This window comes from Xenopus laevis, chromosome 9_10L, assembly GCF_017654675.1.
Source record: "Xenopus laevis strain J_2021 chromosome 9_10L, Xenopus_laevis_v10.1, whole genome shotgun sequence".
In the NCBI taxonomy this organism is placed as follows: domain Eukaryota; kingdom Metazoa; phylum Chordata; class Amphibia; order Anura; family Pipidae; genus Xenopus; species Xenopus laevis.
In genome coordinates, this window is record NC_054387.1 from 590,321 (window position 1) to 613,387 (window position 23,067).

The following is a 23,067-nucleotide window of genomic DNA, read 5'->3' on the forward strand; positions in this document are numbered from 1 at the left end:
GATTAATGAGGGTTTTTCCTTGTGCTACTGGCTAATTGCATGAAGTAATAAACATTACAGGAGGCAGCTGGAATAAATCAACACTTTCCTATGAGCATCAAAAATCACTTTCCTATTCATTTGTATCTTCTCATCTGGGTTTCTCTTTATTAAACACTTTACTGTTATTATAGTATAATGTTCAGAATTTTCACGGGAGAATTTGGCAATGCAAATCTTCAGAAACACGTTTCGTATTTTTATCAATCTCCTCTTTAGTTCTTCAAATCACCCATAAGGCCAAATCCAGGATATGTGAAGTTTAGAGTTGAAAACATTCGGCCAAAATGAATTGTGTGGATTGTTGTAGAAAGAACCATGTCGTTCAATGCACCTTCCCAGGACTCGATGTTCTCCTAAATGTCATATTAGTAAGGGGGTCCCCATTTCCCCATGATTTCCTACTCCACTTTTCAGTGTTATAAATATGACAAGAATACTTTTCTTCATGTAGAGATTGACACTAGCCCTTCAGGAGGGACCTGTGCAGTTGCATGTGTTTGTTTTTTCCCCCCAATGGTTATTGATGGGGGGAAAAATTATTAATTAATGATATTGACTATTCGTTTCTTTGGGAACACCCATTCATTTGGTTGGGGTTTTAGAGACGTTTGGTAATTCTGTGTAGCCCCTCATGCAATTCCCTTAAAGAAAACTCTTGAATTAAGGGCACTTTGTAGAGCACAAGAAGATTCCTGTGTTTGTGTAATTATGAGACTGCTCAAATGAATGGCTTGTGTTTGTTTTCTCTGCTGATTGTGCAGACCACCAGGTTTCCTGTGCCCAAGAGGCACTTGTGTTCTTTGTTGTTCCAACCTTAAATATAAACTTGACTGATGCTTGATTTCTTAATTTTTTTTCTCTTTCCCCAATAAATTTCAATCTTCTAATGCCGAAAGCACTTGGCACATAACAGTTACAGAATTTCATCTTTAGGCACATATCACAGCTTTCACTTTCCCTTTAGATTACAGATGAGCTGAGGTTTCAGTAAGTTGATTAAGGTGGCCACACGTGAGTACATTTTATTTGCTGATTCAGACCCATTGTCGTCCCATGTTTGGGGCCCTACCTGGCCAAGAATCGGGCAGATGTCTATCTAGCAGGTTTGAGTTCCCCATGCCCATTCCCATCAGATATTGGCTATCTCAAGGTGTGGCTTTGGTGGAATTCTTTTTTTCGTTAGGTATCTATAAGAATTAAAACCCCAAAGAACAGATGAGTTGTGAACCTTACCTGCTTTAATAATTATACTCCTCATTAAAAATGTAATGCCAAAAGAAGCCATCCAAATCAATAAACTCAATCAATCCTCATGAAATTAAAAAACATAATTGTTCTCTTAAGCTGAAACGCTAATGGAAATATGAAAGAATGAAACTATAAACCAGTTATTGTTGTTAGATGTTGCTTCAATGTCTGCTCGAGCAGGGGCAGGGATTTTAGGGACGTTAATCTAACAGCCATCTCTAGCAATGGATGGAATTGTAGTACAGCAGCCATGGGTTATTTATAAAGGAATAGTTAATGGCAAGCAGATAAATTCTCATCTCCCCCCCATACTGGATTTGTTTGCCAAGCATGGCTGCTTAGTTCACTGGAAATGAACTGATTAGTTCTGCTTAATCTGTAGGATTTAATGAGGCCCGTGGGGGGTGCAGCTTGCGACTCATGACCAATCTGCGGCACAATTAAACCTCAGGGAGAAACAGAACTATGTTACGGAATTCTGCTTTTATAGGATAAGCAATGATTCAGCAAAAGTGCACAATTTATATGTCTTTGTGTGTGTGGGCATTAATCTATGGGCAGCATGTTGGGACCCCCTGGAAAACCCCATGGCTTAGCTATTTTAATAAATGGTTCCATCTGTCAAGTTCAGGGAGCTGCGTGATCATAAAAATGAGTTGTACCATTATTGAAGTATTGTATATTTTGCTGTGCAGGGTCAGTTTCTATTTGAATGTCCTTTTAGGAATAGTATTTTATCAAGCGATGCACTAAACTAAGGAGTGGTTTATAATCTCCTGACCTGTGAGTTCATGACCTGGAGTTTTCATTCACTCATATTTTTGTGTCCTTATCTTTTATAGGATGGATCTCGGCAGAAACAGAAGAAGACCGTCTCCTTCAGCACAATGTCCAACAAAAGAAAGATCAACAGCACTGCCGCTTGCATCTCCTTCATGATGGAAGGCTGTGAAATGAAGAAGGTGCGTTCAAACTCCAGGATGTACAATCGGTTCTTCCTGCTGGATCCAGATATGCGATTCCTTCGTTGGGAACCATCCAAGAAGGACTCTGAAAAGGCAAAGCTGGAGATTAAGTCAATTCGGGAAGTCCGGGTAGGAAAGAAAACGCCTGTGTTGAGGAGCAATGGTTTGTCTGACCAGTTCCCAGAGGAATGTGCCTTCTCCATCATTTATGGGGAGAACTATGAGTCCTTGGATCTGGTTGCAAGCACAGCTGATATTGTCAACACCTGGGTTATGGGGCTTAGGTACTTAGTATCTTATGGAAAACACACGCCAGATGTTGTGGGTGCTAATCAAACAAGCCTGAGAACTCTTTGGATCTCGTCCCTATTTGAGATTGCAGATTTAAATAAAGAAGGGCACATCCCATTGCAGAGAGCCATTCAGCTTATCAAAGGTCTTAACCCTGGCATGAAAACCTCAACTGTGGAGCTAAAATTTAAGGAGATTCAAAAAGCAATTGACAAGTTTGGAGGACATGTGACCTGTGACGTGTTTGTTGAAGCCTACTGTGAACTCTGTACCAGACCAGAAATCTTTTTTCTCCTGGTTCAGTTCTCTAGCAATAAGGAGTACTTGGACTTGAAAGACCTCATGATTTTTATGGAACTAGAACAGGGTATGGAAGAAGTCAATGAAAACACTGCGCTTGAAATCATTAATAAGTATGAAACCACTAAAGAAGGCAGAGAAAAGGGTTACCTTACCATTGATGGGTTTACACGTTACCTTCTGTCATCTGACTGTCATGTTTTTGATCCTCACCACAAAAATGTTTGCCAGGACATGACCAAACCTTTAACCCATTATTACATCAATTCTGCCCACAGTGCATGCCAAATGGAAGACCACTACTGGGGCATGGTGGACATCAGTGGGTACATCTATGCCTTGAAGATGGGTTGTAGGAGTATAGAGCTTGTTGTTTGGGATGGGCCTGATAATGAGCCTCTTATCTACCTTAGTCTTTCTGTTGTATCACAAGTATCTTTCCGTAGTGTCATCAATGTCATAGATAAGTATGCATTTGAAACCTCTGACTACCCACTGCTCATATGCCTTGTGGTTCACTGCTCTGTCAAGCAACAGCGCCTTATGGCCCATTGCTTAAAAGAGGTTCTTGGAGATAAACTTTATCATTTCCCACCATGCTCCAAAGAATCATACATGCCCTCTCCTGAACAACTTAAGGGGAAGATCCTCATAAAAGGAAAGAAGCTTTCTCAAGAACACTCTGATTCTGAGGGGGATGTGACGGATGAGGATGAAGGCATGGAGATCGCTAGAAGACTGGGAAACGATGGAGAGGAACATCTCGGTGAAACAGGGCACAGAAAGCTACGCCTGTGCAAAGAACTTTCTGACTTGGTGAATCTGTGTCAGTCAGTCGAATTCAGGGACTTTGAGACTTCAAGAAGTAGCCAAAAGTACTGGCAAGTGTGTTCCTTCAATGAAGTGACCGCAAGCCGGTTTTCCAATGAATATCCAGAGGAGTTTGTGAGGTACAACAAAAAGTTTCTTTCCAGGGTATACCCAAGCTCCAGGCGTATAGACGACAGCAATATGAATCCTCAGGACTTCTGGAAGTGCGGCTGTCAGATTGTTGCAATGAATTTTCAAACTCCTGGACTTATGATGGATCTTAATACTGGCTGGTTTCGCCAGAACGGAAACTGTGGCTATGTCCTCCGCCCAGCAATCATGAGAGAGGAGGTATCTTATTTCAGCGCCAACGCTAAAGATTCCTTGCCTGGTGTCTCTGCTCAGCTCCTTCATATTAAAATTATCAGTGGGCAGAACCTCCCAAAACCCAAAGGATCAGGTGCCAAAGGAGATGTGGTGGAGCCATATGTTTATGTGGAGATACATGGAATTCCTGCCGACTGCGCTGAGCACAGGACAAAGACAGTGACACAAAATGGAGACAATCCTATATTTGATGAAAGTTTTGAGTTCCACATCAACCTTCCAGAGTTGGCCATTCTGCGTTTCGTAGTTCTAGACGACGACTACATCGGAGATGAATTTATTGCTCAGTACACTATCCCGTTTGAGTGTTTGCAGCCCGGCTTCCGACATGTTCCTCTGCAGTCTCTAACCGGAGAGTTCCTTCAGAACACCACCTTGTTTGTCCATATTGCCATTACCAACAGGCGTGGGGGTGGCAAGGCTCAAAAAAAGGGCCTCTACGTCCGCAAGGGGAAAAAAGTGCGAGAGTATACATCGACCAAAACGACGGGCATCAAGGCAATCGATGAGGTGTTTAGGTCGGCGACACCGGCTCTGCGAGAGGCCACCGACCTCCGAGAAAACGTGCAGGTAAATATTTCTATTGATTAGAGATGTGCACTTTGTATTAAACACCATGCATTTGAGCTCATACTACTGCGTGTCCAACTTGACTTCCTCGCTAATTGCCCCTCCTGCTGCACTTGTCCTAGGGCCAAACGATCAGATTATATGAAGGAAATGGGCACCAACGGATCGTAGGACTGCATCAACTATCCAATGTGGTCCTCGGTCGCTGGAAAAATCAAACTTGCTCCATCTATATTAGACCGATTTTTGGCCAGATGTTGATTGGTGAGACCCGTTGGACGCCCCCACACGGGCAGATAAGCTGCTGAATGAGTCAAAAGGACCAATATCGCAGCTTTAATCTGCTTGTGTATGGTCACCTTTAGGACCATTCTTTTCCCATCGGTTTTTTTTTTTGCCACTTTTTACCTTGACCATTTTACCCATTGCCGTTCATTTGTGGATCTCAGCCTCTCTTTTCCTTTGTCCTCCTCGGAGGAACAAACACTGGTACATAAAAAGATATTGCGTTGACGCATGTCTAGTGAGTGACAGCTCAGCTAAAGAATCTTGGCAGCCGTGGAGAGTCCATATGTTTATCCTTTTCTCTCCACCACAGATTGCTTTTATCTCCATTACTTTACCTGCCTTTTTTTTTTAGTTTCTCCTGCTCTTTTGCTTTTAATTAAATATAAGGCAAGTGGCTATTAACATTCTGAATGTTCTGAGTGTGAGTTGAAAGCAGAGCTTTAAATATACTGCTGGGCGGGATCATTGTGCCCCCCTACTGCCTGTCCTGGGGTCACCTCACCCGCAGTCAAGATCCTTGTTCTATTCTTGGATCCTTTTAGCAGTTCAGCTTTTGCCTTTACGTTGCTTTTACGTTATGGCAGGGGGAGAGCAAGTGCACCACACATATATATATATATATATATATATATATATATATATATATATATATATATATATATTAGTATATACACACCACCCTACCCTTTTAAGCAGGATATTTACAATCTGGGTTGACATTTATGTCCAACTCACAAAATTATTTTTCCATAGAAACCATGAATTAAAAGTACTTTAAAGTCCATTCTACATTTTCTATAATTTAGTATACTCTTTTATAACATGTTCACAAAATAATGCCACCTCTGCCTGAACCTGTATTATATGTATATACAGTATTACAGGTAATGGGTTCCATTATCCAGAAAGCTCTGAATTACAAGAAGGCAGTCTCCCATAGACTCCATAATCCAAAATTATTTCCTTTTTTTGTGTAATAATAAAACAGTGCCTTGATAATAATAAAACCAAAACTTGATCCCAACTAAGATATAATTAATCCTTATTGGAGGCAAAACCAGCCTATTGGCTTTAGTTAATGTTTATATGATTTTCTAGTAGACTTAAGGTATGAAGATCCAAATTACAGAAAGATCTGTTATCCGGAAAACCCTAGGTCCTGAACATTCTGGATAACAGGTCCCATACCTGTAGTAAAAAAAAAACAGTAGCTTGCACTTGATCCCAACTAAGATATAGTTAATCCTTATTGGAAGCAAAACCAGCCTATTGGGTTTATTTAATGTTTATATGATTTTCTAGTAGACTTAAGGTATGAAGATCCAAATGAAGAGCATTCTGGTTAACAGATCCCATACCTGTTTGTGTATATCTTCTGTTTGGATCATGGTTATGGCCTGCTCTGCCCACAGCAACATTATGCAGGTACATTTTGGGAATAAATGTTGTTTATAACTTGTTTGACCATCAGGAACTGGGGAATCCACTACTTGTTTATGGTAATTTGGCTGTAGGTTGTGGTGGGGCGACAGAAATGTACCTGCTGCAAATAGGGGAACACATTATTGGCAGTAAAAAAAGGGGACAGTGGACAAAACACCATGAAGTTACTTTGTATGTCATAGAGCTGGAATAGACAAAGCTTGACCAAAGTGGTTATTCTTGTTATAATGTGTATTTTTATAGCCAGAAGCTGTCCCCCCCCCAGTGCTTTACAAGGATTAGACATCAGCCATGTCAGTCTCAGCCGCAGCCGCAGAGGAGTTTACAATCTAAGGTCCCCATCATGTTCACCCAAACTAGGGTCACCGATATGGTTTTTGGAGTGTAGGAGGGAACCCACAAACTATAGGACAACCTCCAACTGGTTTCTTGTAATGGCATTCTATATAACAGAATAGGAGGCATATGGGAGGGAATAAGAGTGGTCTGTGGTCTGTGTAAAGCTACAGCTGCAAGCCGAGCATCTAATATATAATAATAATAATAATGACAAAAATGAAGGTGCTGTAACTGTGATTATTGTGTTTGCAGAATGCACTGGTGTCCTTTAAGGAATTGTGTGGCCTGACTCCGGCGGCCAATATGAAGCAGTGTATCCTCACAGTGTCGGCCTGGCTACTCAGCAACGACAGTCCCTTGGCTGTGACCCTCAACCTTCGCTCTCAGTATCCAACGCTGGAAGCCCAGGAACCCGTTCCAGAACTGCTCAAGAAGGTCCTGGCTTCTTATGATGCGGTGAGTGGGTGTAAGTGTGAGCTCCGAAGCCTGACCAATGTCATAGGCAGCAGCCTCCTCTAATGGTTGGACTCTATCCTTGGATAATGGCACTTGTGCCTGAGCCCAATCAATGTGTAAAGGAGCTCCTATGGTCTATGGGGGATTTTGGACACAATCGGTGCATTTTTGCTTCCATAGGCGCTGGAAGTTGAGATAAACTTTTGCACATACAGGTTCTTGCCTATATACAGTATATATATATAGATAGATATATATATATATACACACACACACACATTTTTTCAGGGCTGCTCTATCCGCTCTCCCCGGCCCACTCTCATATTCTGCTGAATAATGTCAGTCTATAAAAAGACACTTGCTCCTTATTCCGTCACACGATTGTGCTGAATGAAGCCTTTCCTTATGGAGCCGGTCGTTCCCTCGCTGACACTTCTCAGGGACGCCATGTCCTTCCATTGCACATCCCTGTCCTTTCTCTCTCTCTCCCGGTGCCTATTGTGCCGCCGCTTGTCTCTGTCATATGAAGGACGTTCCCCACACGGCGTTTATCTTTCCGTCGGAGGAACAGAAATAGGGGTGAGTCGGCGGGAAGCAGAAATAACAACTTTCACTCCCACCCACCTGCCAATTCATTGTACTGGGCTGAGGGGGACGGGGAATAAGGTGGGAAGCAATTAGCACCCGCTCACTCATTCATCTTCTCCAAACACAGAAATTACACAATGTCACACTATAGACTATAGAATTCTCTCTCTCTCTATATGTATGGATATACACCAGGACTTTAACACTCCATTTACAGCTTTTTATATCAGCAGTTTATATTTCCACTCTGTGTGTCAGTTGCACCCGTAATCCCCACACAAACTAAACATTGGTTTAAATCAAACTGCTGGTTTAGTGACAATCCTGGAAAATGCCGATTAGGCCACAGTTGCTTTAACACTGAACAGATTCAGGAATGAACAAGGAATATGAGTGGCTGAAGGATTGTATAGTACAATAAATACACACAGAAATACATTTCACTTGCTTCTTAAAGGATCATGACCTTATTAATTAGAGTCATGTGTCTGAGTTGCACTTTTAAGAATGGCTTGTATTTTAGATCTTTTCAATGCCATCTAGGGTATATAAGAATGGTTTCCATTTTGACATGAATTTGGAACGTTTTTTTGAGTTACTGAATTTGTATGAAATTGCTTCCGTAACACATAGGTCTTGTAGTTCAGCTATGGTTTCTTTTAGTGTAGGAGGTTGAGCTTGGATCCAATTCCTTAATAATACTCTTCTATCTACCAGTAGTAACTTTTAATTTATGTGAATCTCATGGCAGAGTTCATGTTCACTTATTAACCCCAAAGTAATGTTTTATTGTAGAGAATCCAACATTGGCACAGATAGGGGGGCCTAAAGATGCCACAGACACAAGGGGTGCGTTGGCTGATGAATGAAATGTGATTGTGTATTTTCTCTCTTTCAGTTCATACAAGCCAGTCGGACATTAATAGAAACGGCAGATGTTGTTTACAGCAAAATTATTCAGGTGCAGAAAGCAGGTAAGTAACGTGCGCCAGGTCATGGTCATGAAAGGGGGGGATTTTGGTTTATTCGGATAACCGGTTCCTGCTGAGAGACGTAATTGTGCTGGAGAGAGAGAATAAGTGGGAAATGCTATTTTTCCAATGAGGAAGAGCACAAATGTGGGTGTAAAAAATGTCACCAGCTGTAAGTACTGGGATGTGTAATATACAGTCTTTTGTCTCTACAATGACAGGAATCATTTACACAGACGTTTGTGTCCCACCCCTGCCCCCCAATCACAGCCTTTGACACTTTCACCCCTCGTGGCCCATTCATGTGCCCAATGGGCAGAACCGGGACGATGGGAAAATGTTGGATCTGATTATTTCCCAATGTGTCTGAGCATCAGGGTAAAGATTTGCTGGAAATGGAATGGCAGATGTTGGGGGGGTCTCCGTTGCTTTTTTATTACCCTACAGGGACCCCAGGAGGAATCCCAGTCCAATGGATTGGTGGGTGGGTGGCATGGGACATGGGGTGAACATCGCTGGAAGGGGTGGGTGTCAGATATTGTGGTGGACCCGTGGGTCTCCTGTCACTCACTAAGATGAGTGACTCTAGTTTGGATCAAGTTTCCACATTATCCTCTTCTAGTGATGGTTCTCAGACTTGTGTTCAGGTTCTGCAATATTTCTATAGACCCCTGTGATTTATGGAAGAATAATACGGCTATGAATAAGGCCTTGAGTAACCTCAACTCTGCCTTCTGACTGTCGTTTTGCATTAATTGCCTATAAGGTTTTTCAGAAACGTCCTTCCCTTATTATACACGTTGTTGTATGAACATATCACTGAGCAAGAACCTTATGTTACCCCAACTGAGCTCCCGTAAGAGGGAAACTGGCCCGTGATCGGGATCGGAGTTGTGTCTTTAAAGGGCCTGAAAAATAACTTTGGAGAAATTCCGTTGCACAGTGTCAGCAAGTCCCTCCATGGATGAGATGTTTCTTCCAAACTAATTGGCTGGAGGAGATGTTTGTCACAATAGAAAACATTTGACATCTCTGTCCTTGATCCTTAATTGTCCCACCAACTGCCATCTGTCCCAGGCTGGCACTTAGAGGAACAGTGGGACAGATGTGATGTCTCTGCTCCTTGGGATTTTCAGGCAAAAGAAGATGAAGTGACCCCTGGCCCTTTGTTGTTTCTGTGCCATGGAAAATCATTGGTTGGATTCATCGCAATATCCAATAGGGATGTTACTGCTGCAATTGGTCTGATTAATATTCCGTTTGTTGTTGTTCTTCTTCTCTCCCGAGTCCCAGCGAGTGTTCCTGCCCATCCTTTGTCCTCTGCTGTATCATTACAATAGTAACCAGTGATGGGAGTGGGATCAAACTGAATCATATTAACAAACAAATTGTAGGGCACAGAAAAAGGAAAGAATTCTGCAAACAAAAGCTCCAGCCAAGACTTCAGATGTAATTGGGACGTCAATCAAACACAGAACAGGCAGAACATGTGAAATAACTGCCACCGACAAGGGCACGAGAGAGGGACAGCAGGGGTACGAGGGAGGTTAGAGGAATCACAAGAATAAACGCTCCCTGGAAAGGAGGGGGATTCAGTTTGCATTTGTGACATTGAGGTTCAGGGTGAACTATTGACTTCCCTAAAGTCCCATGGAGCTAACACTTTATTTCAGCACAACTTCACCTGTTGATTGCGGCCACTGGGACAACCCGGGAGCTATTAGCTGGTTTGGAGGTGCCACTACTGGGCCCGATATACTTTGCTTTTCCTTTTCATATTACCCGGCCCTCTATACTTTACCCCACTTGTTATCCTACTGGTTACTAGGACTTGTTACTGACAATCCAGTGCATTTGGCATGATGTGTGGCATTAGAAGAAAGCGGGGTTAGGGAGACTATAGTTAACTAGTGGTGACACGCTATTGCATTCTGGGTAAGACCATCTTCACGGCTGACATTTACTCTCAGGATTAAGATTCTTGTCTCCATTACTCATCCCTCTCCCTATTTATAGTATGGAAAGCAATGGGTGTCTCTGTGCCAAATATATACCCAGATGCAGTGTTCTTATTGACCTCTCTCTAGAAATAATCAGCCCTACAAATATGGAAGTGTTAATTAGATTCTATAAAGGAGCCCCCGATCAGTTTGACTGTGTCTTGGCCATTGGGGGGTTAAATGCAGTTTTCATTTCATAAGAAAAAAAAAAGCCAAATCCGGGAGCCCTGGAGGCACAGGAGAACGTGCAGGGATTGGAGGATGATAAAAAATGGAAGAGGCTTCTCTCCCTACGATACATGATTTATAATGAACCCCATTACGTCCATGTCCCTCACTTGCTTCTTAGTATTCTGCCAGTGTCACTGTGGGACTAGAAATGGATTTATGATTATATATTTCATTCCATATATATATATATATATATATATATATATATATATATATATACACACACACCATTGGATAAGCTCCATATCGTTTTGTTATAACATTATCTTATGTACAATAGCACCCCGATTCTGGGTCATACATTTATGGGGGGCAAAGCCCAAGTGTTTCTCCTTACAACTCCCCTGGCCCTTCTTCTTGGTGCGACGCTTTCAGTGGGTTCAGGTTAATTAATCCTTATTGGTGGCAAAATCAGCCTATTGAGTTTTGGGTATTTTTTATCAGACTTATGGTATGGAGCTCCAAATTATGCAAGATCCCTTATCAGGAAAACCCCCAGGTTGTGGATAACAGGTCCCATCCCTGTATATGGGTTGTGACTACTGACAGTTGTGCCTTGCTGTGCCAGCGTTCCGTTGTGTTTGCTCAAATAATTGCGACTGGGAGGGACAGAAGCACGAGAGTCTGGGGGTCTCTATTGATTCCTTCAGGGTCACACTTTGACCTTAATCACAAGTCTATGGGGGGGAGCAATGGGCTCTGCGGTTTTGAGGCGACTGAGCAGAATCTTAAGTGGGTTAAAGGAATATTTACTGTCCATAAATATTGATATGTTTGATATTCAAATCATCAATAAAAAACCAAGGTGACCCTTTAATGCAGCCAATGGGGCAACTAGACGGGGGGGTATAATGTGATTATTTGAGAATATGGGAAATATCCATGAACTGAATAAATGGAATGAACTCATGTGGCACCTGCTCAGGATTGTGTTGCAGATTTATCCTTTAAAGACTGACGGAAATAACGTTTCTATCTTGTGTAGGAATGGGCTTCCACGAGGATCTTCATCGCATTGGTGCCAAAGAGGGTCTGAAGGGGCGGAAGCTACAGAAAGCCATGGAGAGTTTTGCCTGGAACATAACCGTGTTAAAGGTGAGTGGGGACTCAATGTCAATGTTCAATGTAAGTCGCTCGGCCATTGCTACAAAGACTCGGCTCTGGTAACAGTTTCTGGGCAACTCATTTACAGTTGTCACGTGGGAGACAATCCTGGACCAGTAATGGCATTTTGATGGGCACAGAACTGACAGTTGGGCATCAGTCTTATACTCAATCCCTCAGTAAGACTCACTGTGTCCCCTGTGAAACAATAGAAACCCCAGAATAATCTCTTTATTTCTACCAAACCCAAGACTTGGCTCCCAGGCTGGAAACACTTTAGTTTGTATTTAGGGGCACATACGGTGTATAGAGAGGGGGTACGTCTAATTGGTTAGGAGGAGATGTGAGTCCTTTGTGCCTAAAAAGAAAATGAATAAAACAAGGTATAGGGAGAAGGGCCAGTAATTGCCGGGCTGAGCAGCCGTCATTAGCTAAATATACCATCAAAGACAATGCAACGTAAATGATTTGTGAGATTAGAGCGCACTGAGCGGCTAATCCTGTAAGAAAGAAAAGGCCTCGTTACGTGATGATCCAGAGAAAAGAATTATTATTATTATTATTATTATTCATCCTGCTGCCGTTTGACTAATACTCCCAGCTCATTAGCTCCTCAGTCTCTCTCTATATATATATTCTCTATATATTCTCTATATATATCACTATCTGGATATAGAAGTGTGTCGTGTCGTTAGAAGGGCTTTGTGCTGCTTTGTTAATCACACACTGACGACACTTCTGTATAATGTGCCACTGACAGCGAGTCTTTGCTTGAGTAGCAATTTATCTCACATGACACTTGCTCACCTGACTGCCATATCTATAAGGGAACAGAGCAAGACCCTCGTTCAAACATGCATGAGGCAGCCCAGTGCCATGGACAGCTGTCTAAGGCCACAGGGCCCTGGGGTCGGTGACCCCAACAACCAGATGGGCCTTTAATCTTCTCAAGTCCAAGTCACCCACACAAAACAGCTAAAGCTCCAACAGTCGATTCATTGTACCAATTATCTCTCTCTCTCTGGGTTTTCATTGCTGGAAATGGAGCAGCCAGAGGATTAAGGGTGAAACATTTAAAGTGTAATTTTGCTTAGAAGACATTGGTCCCCATTGCTGTGTTTTTTGCTTTACTTGTATCCAACAGAGAGAGAGAGAGAGGCCTGTGAGCAAATGCGCAATAGAAATGGTTCCAAATGAAAACATTTAATTTCAAGCATTTAATATAAAGCTTTATATTTCCTGATTGATGATAGAACCCAGGTCTTGAATGGTCTGGTGCTGCCACCTAGTGACTAATGAGCAGAGCTGCAGCTTTTGTACAACCCGCCCACTTTTAACCCATTCACTGCTGCCCAAATTGCGCTTCTTTGACTGCAACATTTTAGGGGCCTTTCCTGGGGGGGGGCACTTTTAGTTTAGTTTTCTACTTTATTGTTTCTTTTTCAGGGCAGCCTTTCCAAATATACTAGAATGTTGGTGTAATTCCAAGATGTCGGCTTATAAATGTCTTAATGAAAATCTTAATTAACAGACATGTGTCAGAAACATCATGTGTTTAATGCACAAAAATAGAACCAATTTTAAAGTCCCACCAATGGCAAATAATTATCGTTTTATGGAGATTTCTGACTTGAATTGGGCAAAAACTGCCAGCGGCACCGCTCCGGACTAGTGATGTGCGTGGCGACCCAGGGGTCGGGCAGGTTGAAGCGACAATCGCACAAAATATTTGGGATGTGAGTTGGTGCGTCCGAGCTCTTCCTACTGCCCACGACCTAACAGTGCCCAACTTCCATCAACGATTGCGTCTATTTATATTCACCACCCCCTCCGTGATGTCAGAAATGGGGGGCTGAGTAGGGGCGGGTATAGAAAGAAATGCGGTTTGTTCGGGGGGGGTCATAATCAGTCGAGTCAGAATTTGTGGACCGTTACTACTCAGCTACTCCACACGTCCAAACATGGAGTGCCTTCAGTTTCGCTCAAGTAATAACAGAAACCACAGACTTTTCCTGATTAAAGGGGAAGTAAAGTGTAAAATAGAATAAGGCCAGAAATGCTGTATTTTGTTACTGCACCACAAGCCTAATCAAACAAATGATTTATGCTTTAAAAGTCACCATCTTGTAACTTTGTTATACATATTTGCAAGACCAAGACTGTGCACATGCTCAGTGTGGTCTGGGCTGCTTAGGGATGGTCATAAATGATCAAAACAGCACAAGTCAAATAATATCTGCCAGAAGCCGATACAGCACGACTGATTAATAATCAGAATATACAGACTGCACTGGGTCCTGTGTTGTCATGTGATCTAATATGGATTTTATAGTTTTTGTATTGTTTAATACAAACTTTCTCCAACTCTTTAGAATCAGTGGCTGCAGCAAAATAATCCTCCAAATAGAATCCCAGTTTATCTGTTTAACTCTGGCTCCATGATCTCTGTCCCTGCAGCTGGAGTTGGAAACAGTAAAGGGGATGTAAAGGCAAAAATAAAATCCAATACAAATCTCTACACAGTCACAACTGCTCTACAGGGAAACAAACAAAGCTGCTTGAGTTCTGCATGGCTGGGAAGAAAGACGAGGGCTCCCCCTGCTGTTCATAAGTATGATTGTTTCCCTGCAGAGCAGTTAGGGACCGTCAGACAATTCCTCTCCACAGCCGTAAACGAAGGGAGAATTTCACTGCATATAGTGAACAGTTATAAAAACGGTACACATTTTTAATCAAAGTATATTGGAGATAGATAGGTTTCTTTTTCATTAAAGAAAGTAAAAACTGGATTTTATTTTTTTGCCTTTACATTCCCTATAAAACATTTCTTTTCCACATCGTCATTATTTCGTTATCTGCATAAAATCTACATTATTCTGGGTTGGACCAAGGACCCTCCTTTATATTTGTTTCTGCCTCCGCAGGGCCAGGCCGACCTCCTGAAACTGGCCAGGAATGAAGCTGTGGAGCAGGTGAGGCAGATCCATCACGCGGGCCAGTCAAGCGGCATTGGCCGGACCAGTAGCCACTCCCCTTCTGTGGAATTATTGAGGCCGCGAGGAACCCTGGAATCCATCCCCGAGACAGAAAGTGGGGGGAACTGCAGCTCCTGAAGCAGCGAGATGAAAAGCCACAACCACTGTGCACTCAACTCACTACATATAAACATCGTCCTGGGACTGAACCGCACAGCTTACATTCTTTCATCCTGTTCGTATGGAAATGAAGGATTGACTTAGAACTGAACAAGCGCAAATCCTTTTTAATGTTACAATATTCACAGACCAGCCTCCGCCATCACCTCCCTCACTGTTCCCTTTGCTAAAACAGAATTGGGGGAAAGTCTTCTGCTACCTCTGTCCTCTCCATCCCTCCTGCTACTGCTGCTGCTCTCACTCCCTCTCTGTGTAGTTCAACAAGTCACTAGCAGTTTAAATACACTCATTCAGGTAGTCACGGCTGCTGGTTTTTGTGTCAAATCTAGGTCAGAAATACTGTTGGGACAATTGAGGGAACATTCTTGGCTCTATGTCCGGTGGAGGTGTTGCACCTGAGAACCAACAACAGGGAGGGTTTGTCTCCAGCTGATACCAGGGTAGTGCCACCTAATGACCCACAGAGCCAACACTTCTCTTTAAGGGGTTTCAAGAAGAGACGAAGGTTTAGGTCCAGATGTTGGACAATGAGGTTGGTGGGCAGCTTTGAGGTCCAAGTAAAAGATGGAGGAGATGAAAGTGAGTAAAGGACAAGCAGCTAAAAGAGACGACAATGAGGCCAGACGTGTAGGAGGGACAGAACATTCATTATGGGGACAGGGAGAGAATAGTGGGGGGCAGCTATGAAGATATGAACCCTAGAATCCTTCTACTTTACTTTACTGTGTATGTCAATCCCATCATTGTGTGGCCAATAGAATAACCCAGGCCATTGGCACCCACACTGGCACTTCCACAGCCATTATTAGGATTATTATTATTAAGATTATTATTAGGATTAATAGACAGTGAGTGGTACATAACTGAGTCCAACATGGAGGCCATCATCAGTGGCTGGAAGAATAACATGGGCACAAGCCTGTGACAACTCAGAAGCCCAGGACATACACATTATTGTTCATAGTAATATACTGGGAATTCATTTACTAACAGGGCAAAGTGCAAATCACTTGACAAAAGCTGCCATGTTTTACCCACAATGCATCATTCCGGTGTCGTTTCAGCAAGTTTATGGCTAAAGGCTTGCACTTTTTCTGATTTGGGTTAAAAGCTGTTGATCGGGTTCCATCAAACATGGGGATTCTGTTCTCCTGCACCGAGATCCTGAGCCCAGTTTAAAGGGACACTATTTTGTTACGTATTTGGGGTTTTACAGACAATATATATATATATATTTATCTTTTTAACTCCATTCATAACATAAATCTGATTTATAGAAAGATTCTACATTATGTCACAAGGTGGAGCATGAAGTGAATGTGTTGTAATATTACCTTTCTGACAAGCTCCCCGGTATTAGAAGTACAGGTATGGGACCTTTTATCCAGAATGCTCAGGACCTGCGAGTTTCCGGATAACAGATCTTTCTGTTATGTTGATCTTCATACCTTAAGTCTACTAGAAAATCATATAAACATGAAATAAAGCCAATAGGCTGTTTTTGCTTCCAATCAGGATTAATTATATCTTAGTTGGGATCAAGTACAAGCGACTGTTTTATTATTACAGAGAAAAGGAAATACTTTTTAAAAATGTGAATTATTTGGATAAAATGGAGTCTATGGGAGATGGGCATTCTGTAATTCGGAGCTTTCTGGATAATGGGTTTCCAGATAACATATCCCATACCTGGACTGGTAAAAGTGCAACCCTCCAGCTCAAAACAGAACTCCGGTAAAGAATACACTGACTCCATCAAACTGAAAGACATGCACTTGTGGGGTTATTCTATCAAGTCTGGGCCAGGGCAGTAACCCATAGCAACGGCAAGTATGTTTGTTGTTCTACCTGCAGCTGGGTGTTAAGGAACAAATGACCGATTGGTTGCTATGGTTTATCACATTCAGTAACATAAGAGATCCATTAAGTGTAAGTCGGGTGCCCGTGTGGGTGCTGTGTCCCAGCCTAGTGCTAATCTATGGGACTTTGATATAACACAAGAACACACGCAAAAAAACAATCCCGGCAGGCAGTTGCTAGGTTCAAAATTCCCCCTAGCAACCATGCACGGATTTGAATGAAGAGACGAATATGAATAGGAGAGACCAGAATAGAAAGAGGAGGAATAAAAAGTAGCAATAACTATACATTTGTAGCCTTACAGAGTATTTGTTTTTTAGATGGGGTCAGTGACCCCTATTTGGAAGTTGGAAAGAGTCTGAAGAAGAAGGCAAAGAAAAAATAAGGCCAATAGAAAAGTTGCTTAAAATTAGCCATACAAAAAGTTGACTTTAAGGTGAACCACCAATAATCTGACACATGAACTGACATCACTAAGTAGTAATTATCATCGGTGATAACGACGCTCTACAATACAGAGATGATGGAGCACTGGGATGTTGGGTGGAATCATGTGGTCCAGGTGCACCAGCCCAGAGAAGTGCAAAACCATCAAGAATCCACTGATTTGCCATTCACCCTCTTGTCTATGTGCCGACTCTCTGTCTTACCATAGGGTTAGTTGGCATCATGGTACTTGTACCTTTATAGAGAAACCATTAATTAACTCAGGGAAGGTTTCTCTAGCAGGGCAAATGCCTTCATTTTATGAAACCCAATAGTTGCCTGGAGCTCGGCCCATTGAGACACAACGACTACTTGTGAGATTGTTATGGAAGCCTTTCTGAAGGACATTCCAAGTAGAGATCTCATTAGTCTAATCATCTTGTTTCATCAGAACAAGCACAGTCGTTAACAATGTCTGAGTGCTGAGAAGTCGTTAATGAGAATCATTAGGATCTGTTTGGCCCAAACGTGTGTAAGTCTCAAAGAATCCTTGTGAAATTCCAGTGGTGAGAAGCTCCTTGTTAACTCCAGGTTACTCAAGATAATGTCTATTCAAGGACATGTGAGAAAGGCAAGTGGATTAGGTCCTGACGAGCCTTCCTCTTGTAGCCAGGAGACGTTGCTCAGCCCGTGTCATTAAACCTGTGTCTTCTTTTGTACTCGGTGCCACCACGCTTTGCCACAAATACTGGCTCCCAAAATAGACGCATTTCTTCATGACACAAACTACTGAGAAGCTTCATATATAAGCTGCACAAAGACCTTCTGATCTCAGAAGCTTCACATGCCCTGTCAGAGGGGAGACTTCAGAGCTTCAAAAAGACACCCCAAACCATGGAGTCTCGAAATGAGAAGGTAAGGAATGAAGCAGCGTCTGATGTTGGGCTCAATGGAAATTAGAAGGTGATTTTCAGATAATACTTTATATGTTGTGACTGCTCATTAGCAGGTAAGTTTAATGATCCAGTGACACTAGTTGGTTTACAACCTACTGTAGATGTGTCTTCTCTTTGTATTGTGTTCTGGACCAGTCTTTGCCCCCAACAAACACAAACGTTCTTTATCGATGTCTATTTTATTCATATTGAAATGTCAGCTCCTTGATAGACACACACGTGGCCTTTAAGCTACAGAGTTCCACAGGCTTATACAGCAGATGTTCTCAACTTCATCACTTCATCATTCTTTGTCCTTCATGAATTCTTGTCTCTCTCATCCCCCAACTCTCCGTTACTCTTCACCCTATAGTATTCTTCCTTCCCTAATAGTCTTATCCCCCTTCTCTCTTTACCCCTCTCTCAGACTTTTTCCTTTTCTTGCTCTTCACTTCCCTCGTTATTCTCTCTTTCCTTCTGAATTTCTTTGCTTCTTGCCCATAGAACATGGTGTCATTTTGTTTGGGAGGATATGAGCTGACTGCTTTCTATAGGTGCTTCCTAAAATATGCCCATTAGTTCTCTCCTTTTATAGTTCTCTCTTCTCCTCTCGTTTGCTTTCTTTCATTAGCACCTTCTCTCTTTCCCTCGTCACCCAGTGTGTACAGTATGTCCACCTTCCACAAACACTTCTCTCTTGGTGTTGCCCCTTCAGGTCTTCTCTCTCTCACCACATTGTTCTAATTCTGTTCCACAAATGACTAATAGGGTTTCAATGTTAATTATTTGCATAGAGGTCTTCTGTAAAGTCTAAAACAGTTGTCTCTCATCTCAATATTTAATTGTTGTTCTGCTTTGTTTAAATAAATATAGACTGGGTGTCTCTTTACTTCCAATCAGACATTGGACAGATAGATCGATAATTTACAGATCAATTAATATAGAGCTAGTGCTAGAATTAGTAGTGTACAGAACAGACAGAAGGAATTAACAGTGCAATGACAAGGTCCCTGCTTTTAGAGCTAACAATCTAACAGGTCTTCCATCATGTTTGGGACCCATAATATCAGTGGCTTCCTTTATTATTATCTTTATGAGAGGTTTAGGACTCCCATCGACTTAAAGGGAGACTGTCACTGGAAAACATCTTTTTTTCAGAACCAGTGATACTTCAGCAGAATTCTGAACTTAAATTGTTTTTTAAAAGAGCAAACATTATTTTATATTTTGAAATTAGGCATGGTGCTAGACATGATGTCCATTTCCCAGGTGCCCCCAAACCATGTGACTTGTGCTGTGATAAACTGCAGTCACTTTTTACTGCTACGCTGCAAGTTAGAGTGATATCACTACCCTCCCTTTCCCCGGGTTTCTCTGGCCAGAACCATTGTAACCAGCCCCTACAAAACGTCCAAACTATTAATTTCTCTCCTACTTGTCTACTCCCATCCCTTCTACAGCTTCTCTATGTCTGCAGCCCTGATGAAGTTTTTATTCCAGCTTTCCAGCTAACATCACATCAATGTTCCATTTACCTTTTCCTATTACCTCCATTACTTAATGAGGCTGAGATGAGATGTCTACAAGGTTCAACTTCTTTGTGTTATTCATCATATTGATCTACTAACTGGTCCAATGTGCTTTAGAAACTGTGTTTCCTTGAACTATAGACGTAACCGTGCCTTTAGATACAGTATATACAGTATATATATATATATATATACCTTCTCTATACCTTCTTTACTGGTCAATCCTCCAGGTTGTATGGGTTCCCTCTCTATTAACAAACACACACAATGATATATGGCTTTCAGTGTCACACCTGCATTATAATGAAATGAGTTGGACATAGATACTTTCAGATTGGAATCATGTTTTCTGTTCCACTCCATTGTCCATCTAGTCTCTACACAATCTATACACAATGTAACCGCACTGCAGACATCTTTATCCATTCAACGTTTCTGCAAGCTTTCAAAAATGTAAATCCTCAAAAAATCCCACAAACCCAATAGCAACACTGCTCAGCTAAGAGAATTTGGGGTTCCAGTAGGACAATGCAAGTGGCAACATCTCTTGCTTCTAGAGCCAACCAGAAGCCAGACCTTTGTTGCTGTCCATATGGTGAACACCAGGGTGAATTCTGTATCAACTTGTTTTGTAAAGAATAAAATTCAGGAAGTAAAGGAGGAATTTAAGGTCTACTCAGACCCTAATACACTGCAGGTCCAAAGAACACAAACTCCAGTCTGATGTAGTGTTACAAGGAGACAACAGGTCTTGTGTTATTGTATGTTGTGAGATATGCTGGAAGCCAACGTGACATTTATGTTTATGCTCCTCAGACACACAAGAGCCTCTTATTCCTGGTTCTTCTCTGCTCGTTGATCTCAACATCTCACAGTGCTCCCGACTGCTGCCGCCAGAAGACCTGTTCCTGCCGGATATATGACATTCTCCGTGGTAATGGTAACCACGCCGCCGGGATTCTGACCCTGGGCAAACGAAGGAGTGATTTCCAGACCATGCAAAGTCGACTCCAGAGGTTGCTCCAAGGCTCCGGCAACCACGCAGCGGGAATCCTCACCATGGGGAGAAGGTCTCAGGATGAAGAGGAGACCAACTGTATCAATGGTCCCATGGGCAGTAGCTCCACTTCCAACTCCCTTTCACTTCTCACACTGCTTTGCCCAACAGAGTCAGAGCCAGGCAATGGCAGCAAAGGCTTTGGGTGCAAACAAAACCCTACAATGTAATTATTAAGTAAATGTTCTTGTATCAAGAGGCGGTGGGGAAGGAAGAACAAGGTAACAAAGGTCAAATGAAGTAACAATCATGGAAGCAATTTTCCATTCTTCAGAAACATTTCTTGGTCTCATCCAATTCAAAACCCCTTAACAAAAGATGACATTTGTCAGGTCCTGGTCTCCTAGTCTCTTTTTATTATTCTGCCTGACCATTCATGTTTGTATAGACAATGGTTGGGATGTTAAAATTCTTCATTTAAGTGTTTTATTTAGTGAACTTACAGCCACTTTAAATAATATATATATTACACAAGGAGCCAATATCCTTAATAGTTAAAGTAAAAGGAAGATGCTTGAACCTCAGACAAGCAAGGGCCCCCACTTATAAACTTGAGTTTGGGATTTTGCATTTCCCCACTATTCGGAAAGACCCTAAAGTTCATTTTGTATTAGAGAATTCCAATGTACAACAAAAAGTATCCCTATTTAAAGACGTACAGAATTGAAAGCCTTCATTCCCTTTCAGATCCCGACCAATAGCCACAAACGGTCACATATTTGGATTTCCATTCCAGTTCATGAAACTCCGGCTTTGTAGTCACCAGGGTAACGGGACACTTTCATCACATGATTAGAGCTATTTTTGTATAATTAAATTCTTTTACCCAAGTTGTTACTAGTCTTGTGTTGTTTCAACAGTCCCTTGGAAATCCACTTGAATGCTTCCAATAAACCCCCTCGCTGACTTTTATAGAATCTCTAAGTTTTCATTCAGCAAATTCTCAACATTTGAATTTGAAAAAAAAATCTAGCGAATCTATTCAGCATTTATTTAGCCCTGATTTTTACACATTACAGGAAAAAAAAAAGTATTGGTAAATTTGCTCCTAAGGGTTGCATTTCAATTTGACCCGACTGCAAGTATTTCATTGAATGTTGGTAATTGTCTAAATTTGAACGCAAATCCTGGGTTATTTTGTGTTGAACTGGACTCAGGACAGAGCGGCCCCTATAGATCCACATATACAGTTATTTTCACACAGACTCCGGGTTTGAGACTTTTCATTAGAGAACACTGGGCTCCCTATGAATAACATGGACTATAATAAATGATTAGACTGCGTGTGACCCAGTTTCCCATGAAGTAGAATTGGGAAATAATAATAAATGTAACAAACACTGGAGGGCAGAAGAGGATAAAGTGCAGAATAAAGCGACGCTCTCATTCTCTCAATCTCATGATTTACAAGCGACGCAGTTGAAATTCCCATGAATGAGCCTCTTGCTCTAGTGAAGGAGTCACAGCAGCCACAAGCCTCATTTACTATTTGACTATAACCAATCACTAGTTATTTCCTATGGCCAATACTGGATCAATATATTGGTATGAAATATTATAAAACTCTCCTCTGTTCCTGCAGCTTTCACTCTGTTCTGGTCACTGTTATTGTGTCACTTCTGAGTTTGAGGGGCTCCTAGTCACTATGATTTCTTATTAAAGTCAGGATATAGTTCAGCATTGCCTTTTGCTTTAACCCTAGAGAAAGAGAGAGAACAGACAAGGAGAACCGACTTCACATTGTAGGAACATTGACTCAATGGGTTGTTCCCAATGACAATTCCACCTTTGGTTATTTCTGACTGTTCGACTCTATAATGACATCATATGACTTATTATTACTATTTGTATTATTAAATCCCCTTAGTCAACCAATTCCACATCTTCACAGATTTCACTATAACAAACAGCTAAAATGTAAAATCTTTCATCTGATTGATGGCAGTTGTGTCCTCAGTTAAGATATACTAGTTAACTAGTGAATTCTCTACTAATACTAATTTAGAATTTGGTACCTATTCTCCAGCGCAGGCCTTTCTTCCTCAGTTTATTCTCTCTTCTCTGAACTCTCT

The 23,067-nt window shown here is 41.8% G+C and overlaps 2 protein-coding genes across 2 annotated transcripts in view; both read left to right on the forward strand.

Moving 5' to 3' along the window:
* Positions 1–15,485, forward strand: part of LOC108700747 (inactive phospholipase C-like protein 2) — a 30,046-nt gene extending 14,561 nt beyond the window's left edge. Inside the window, exons 2-6 of the mRNA XM_018234679.2 lie at positions 2,133–4,613; positions 6,936–7,139; positions 8,626–8,701; positions 11,915–12,024; positions 14,958–15,485. Of these exons, the coding sequence (XP_018090168.1) occupies positions 2,133–4,613; positions 6,936–7,139; positions 8,626–8,701; positions 11,915–12,024; positions 14,958–15,146 (3,060 nt within the window). The 3' untranslated portion in view covers positions 15,147–15,485. The remainder of the gene's footprint in view (positions 1–2,132; positions 4,614–6,935; positions 7,140–8,625; positions 8,702–11,914; positions 12,025–14,957) is intronic.
* Positions 15,486–17,391: 1,906 nt separating this feature from the next.
* On the forward strand, positions 17,392–23,022 carry hcrt.L (hypocretin (orexin) neuropeptide precursor L homeolog). Its single transcript, XM_018234680.2, has 2 exons — positions 17,392–18,389; positions 20,755–23,022. Exons 1-2 carry the CDS (start codon positions 18,369–18,371, stop codon positions 21,163–21,165), a joined length of 432 nt encoding a protein of 143 aa, XP_018090169.1. The 5' UTR covers positions 17,392–18,368; the 3' UTR covers positions 21,166–23,022.
* Positions 23,023–23,067: the final 45 nt, after the last annotated feature.